This window comes from Sinocyclocheilus rhinocerous, unplaced genomic scaffold (genome assembly GCF_001515625.1).
Source record: "Sinocyclocheilus rhinocerous isolate Xijiao unplaced genomic scaffold, SAMN03320098_v1.1 scaffold1038, whole genome shotgun sequence".
Taxonomy (NCBI): Eukaryota; Metazoa; Chordata; class Actinopteri; order Cypriniformes; family Cyprinidae; genus Sinocyclocheilus; species Sinocyclocheilus rhinocerous.
In genome coordinates, this window is record NW_015632707.1 from 50,936 (window position 1) to 53,465 (window position 2,530).

The window sequence follows — 2,530 nt, forward strand, 5'->3', positions numbered from 1 at the left end:
GCTATTTGAAAGTGAAAGTAAAATGTGCACGCCGCTTTGCAAGCTATTTAAAAGCGAAGGAAAGCGAGGAAAAGAGGAACGCCCCTGCCCCCACGGTGATACCGGTATTATCGGTGTTGTCACACGTCGATTAACTGGTGGGAAAATTTCCTCACCGTCACAACACTAATCTACAGCCTTATATTGTGTGCATCATCTATGCCTGAGCTTTGTTTTTGAAGTTGTTGTGATATGAGGTCAGCTCTGTGCTGGTCTGATTTCTAGATGTGTATGCAGTTTGTCTTCACAGCAGGGTGCTTGCTAATCAAACGTTAGCTCTTATGTTTTCACCAGACCCTTTGTTAAGTGTTTATGATCAAAAGAGTTTTGCTGTGCGTTTTGAAGTGCCTTGTTTTATCTGTACACTGTCTGTGTTTGTGTTTACGCTCATCAACAGGCTCGAAAGCACATTCTAGAAATCCACACCAGGGACTGGAGCCCCAAGCTAGCTGAACCCTTCATAGATGAGCTAGCTGAGAAATGTGTCGGTAAGATGGACGCAAAAATTATGCTTTTCTAGCTTCACCTCTATATCTCAACCCAACTAGTTGCAGCATGAACACGTTTTGGGTTTCAAGTCATTTCTTTCTTCACTGATAGTGAAATGCTGCAAAGTGACAGTCACAGGCTATCAGAACATGTTTGTTTAATCTATATTCAAAGTCATTGAGCTATTACTACTTGATTTCTCTAGACCATAAAGTGTTTTGATGTCAGATGTTTGGAAGACGAAACATAAAGAAACAAATGTTAATCCCATAATCAGATAATTGACTGTTTTACACAGGTGTTAACATTTGTTCAACAGATTTATTATTATTTAATGTAGAAACATTTTATTTGCTTTCAAATGTATCTTTTTGGCTATTGTTTGTAGCTTAAAGTCCAAAATCAAATAGCAGTTTGTTTTCCCAACTATAAAATTACAAAATTTAAACTTTGAGTTAAGTTGAATGGAACACAGTATTAATATTTTCACTGTAAGCTAGGCTATTCTGTCAACTTAGACTGTGCTTCTTAAATAAAAATAATAATAATAATAAAGTTTAAAGGGGTCATATGATGCGATTTCAATTTTTCCTTTCTCTTTGGAGTGTTACAAGCTCTTGGTCATTTCGAATTTATTTTAACCATTAAATGGAAACCCAAAAAAATAAGAATTGTGAAACATTTAAACAAAAAATTAGAGTTATTATTATTTTATTTTATGTCTGTTTATTTTGTGTAATTATGCAATTGTTAGGTTGTAAATATTTAAAGTTAACAATTTACTAATGTTTTTGAACAGTATTAAAGGTGGCCACAGAGTGATGTTGTTGTCCAGATGAGTCTAACTCTGCTGTGTCTCAGGTTACTGTGGGGCCGACATCAAAGCACTTTGCACAGAGGCTGCGCTAGCGGCTCTGCGGCGGCGCTATCCTCAGATTTACGGCAGCAGCCAGCGTTATCAGCTGGACGTGGGCTCCATCGTTTTGGGGCCGCAGGACTTTGGTCGTGCTCTGCGCTCCATAATACCTGCGGGTCAAAGGGCCCTGACTCCACCCGGCCAGGCCCTTTCCTGCGTGTTGAAGCCCCTGCTGGAGCCCACACTGGCCCAAACGCTGGCCTGCCTGATGCGAGTCTTCCCCCACGCAGACCTCCTGCACAGGGAACACATACACGGTACGCTCCCATTTCCTGCTGTTGGATTTTATGTTGTTCGGTGAGTTATTTCTACTATACATCACAGGTACAAAAATTGCTTTAATTAGTTTTTTCCCTTTGCCCTTCTTTTCTGATTTAGGTGTTTCATCATCCATTCAGATCTATTTTTTGTGCCTTACATACAGAGCTTTATAATTACCACCTCATATTACTGTTGGGAATAGAATTTTCCCAGTATTTTTAATGACTGCTCTCTTTGTAATAAGTCATGTGACTCATCCCACCATTTAGTTTTGAGCTTTTCTCTGCTGTAATTATACCATTAAACTGATTGTTTTAAAAGAAACTTCATATGTCAAAGATGAATTGACAACTAGTGAGAGATTTTAGTTTTCCTGGATTGTTTGTTCATTATTATTATTATTATTATTATTATTATTATTATTATACATATTTCATAAATGGTTGATTTTTTTAAATTAATGGAATCTTTTTCCTCTAGAAGATTTTATAAAAATTTTTATCTTTAAAGTTTTACAAGACCGATTTCATATTTTTATTGTGCCTCATTACTTACTTGTGCCCTTGAATCGTTGAGTGAATCGTTTGGGAGTCGTTGAGCAAGTAAGGTAAAAATAAATGCATATTATAAGACAATAAAAGTGTTTTTTGTCCTTGCATGCATGTCACCCTGTTGTTGGGGACTCCCAAAACCAAAATATGAACCTTTCATTACCCATAATACGGGCGCTTTAATCCTTGGTGCGTTTTATATTGTTCTTATTTGTAGAATTTGTATATGATTATTATTATTATTATTATTATTATTATTATTATTGTCTTATCA

At 36.5% G+C, this 2,530-nt stretch overlaps 1 protein-coding gene across 1 annotated transcript in view; it reads left to right on the plus strand.

Moving 5' to 3' along the window:
* The window catches only part of LOC107742719 (ATPase family AAA domain-containing protein 2B-like), a 128,776-nt gene that overhangs the window by 29,987 nt on the left and 96,259 nt on the right, over positions 1-2,530 (plus strand). Inside the window, exons 12-13 of the mRNA XM_016555757.1 lie at positions 437-527; positions 1,390-1,701. Coding sequence (XP_016411243.1) covers positions 437-527; positions 1,390-1,701 — 403 coding nt within the window. The remainder of the gene's footprint in view (positions 1-436; positions 528-1,389; positions 1,702-2,530) is intronic.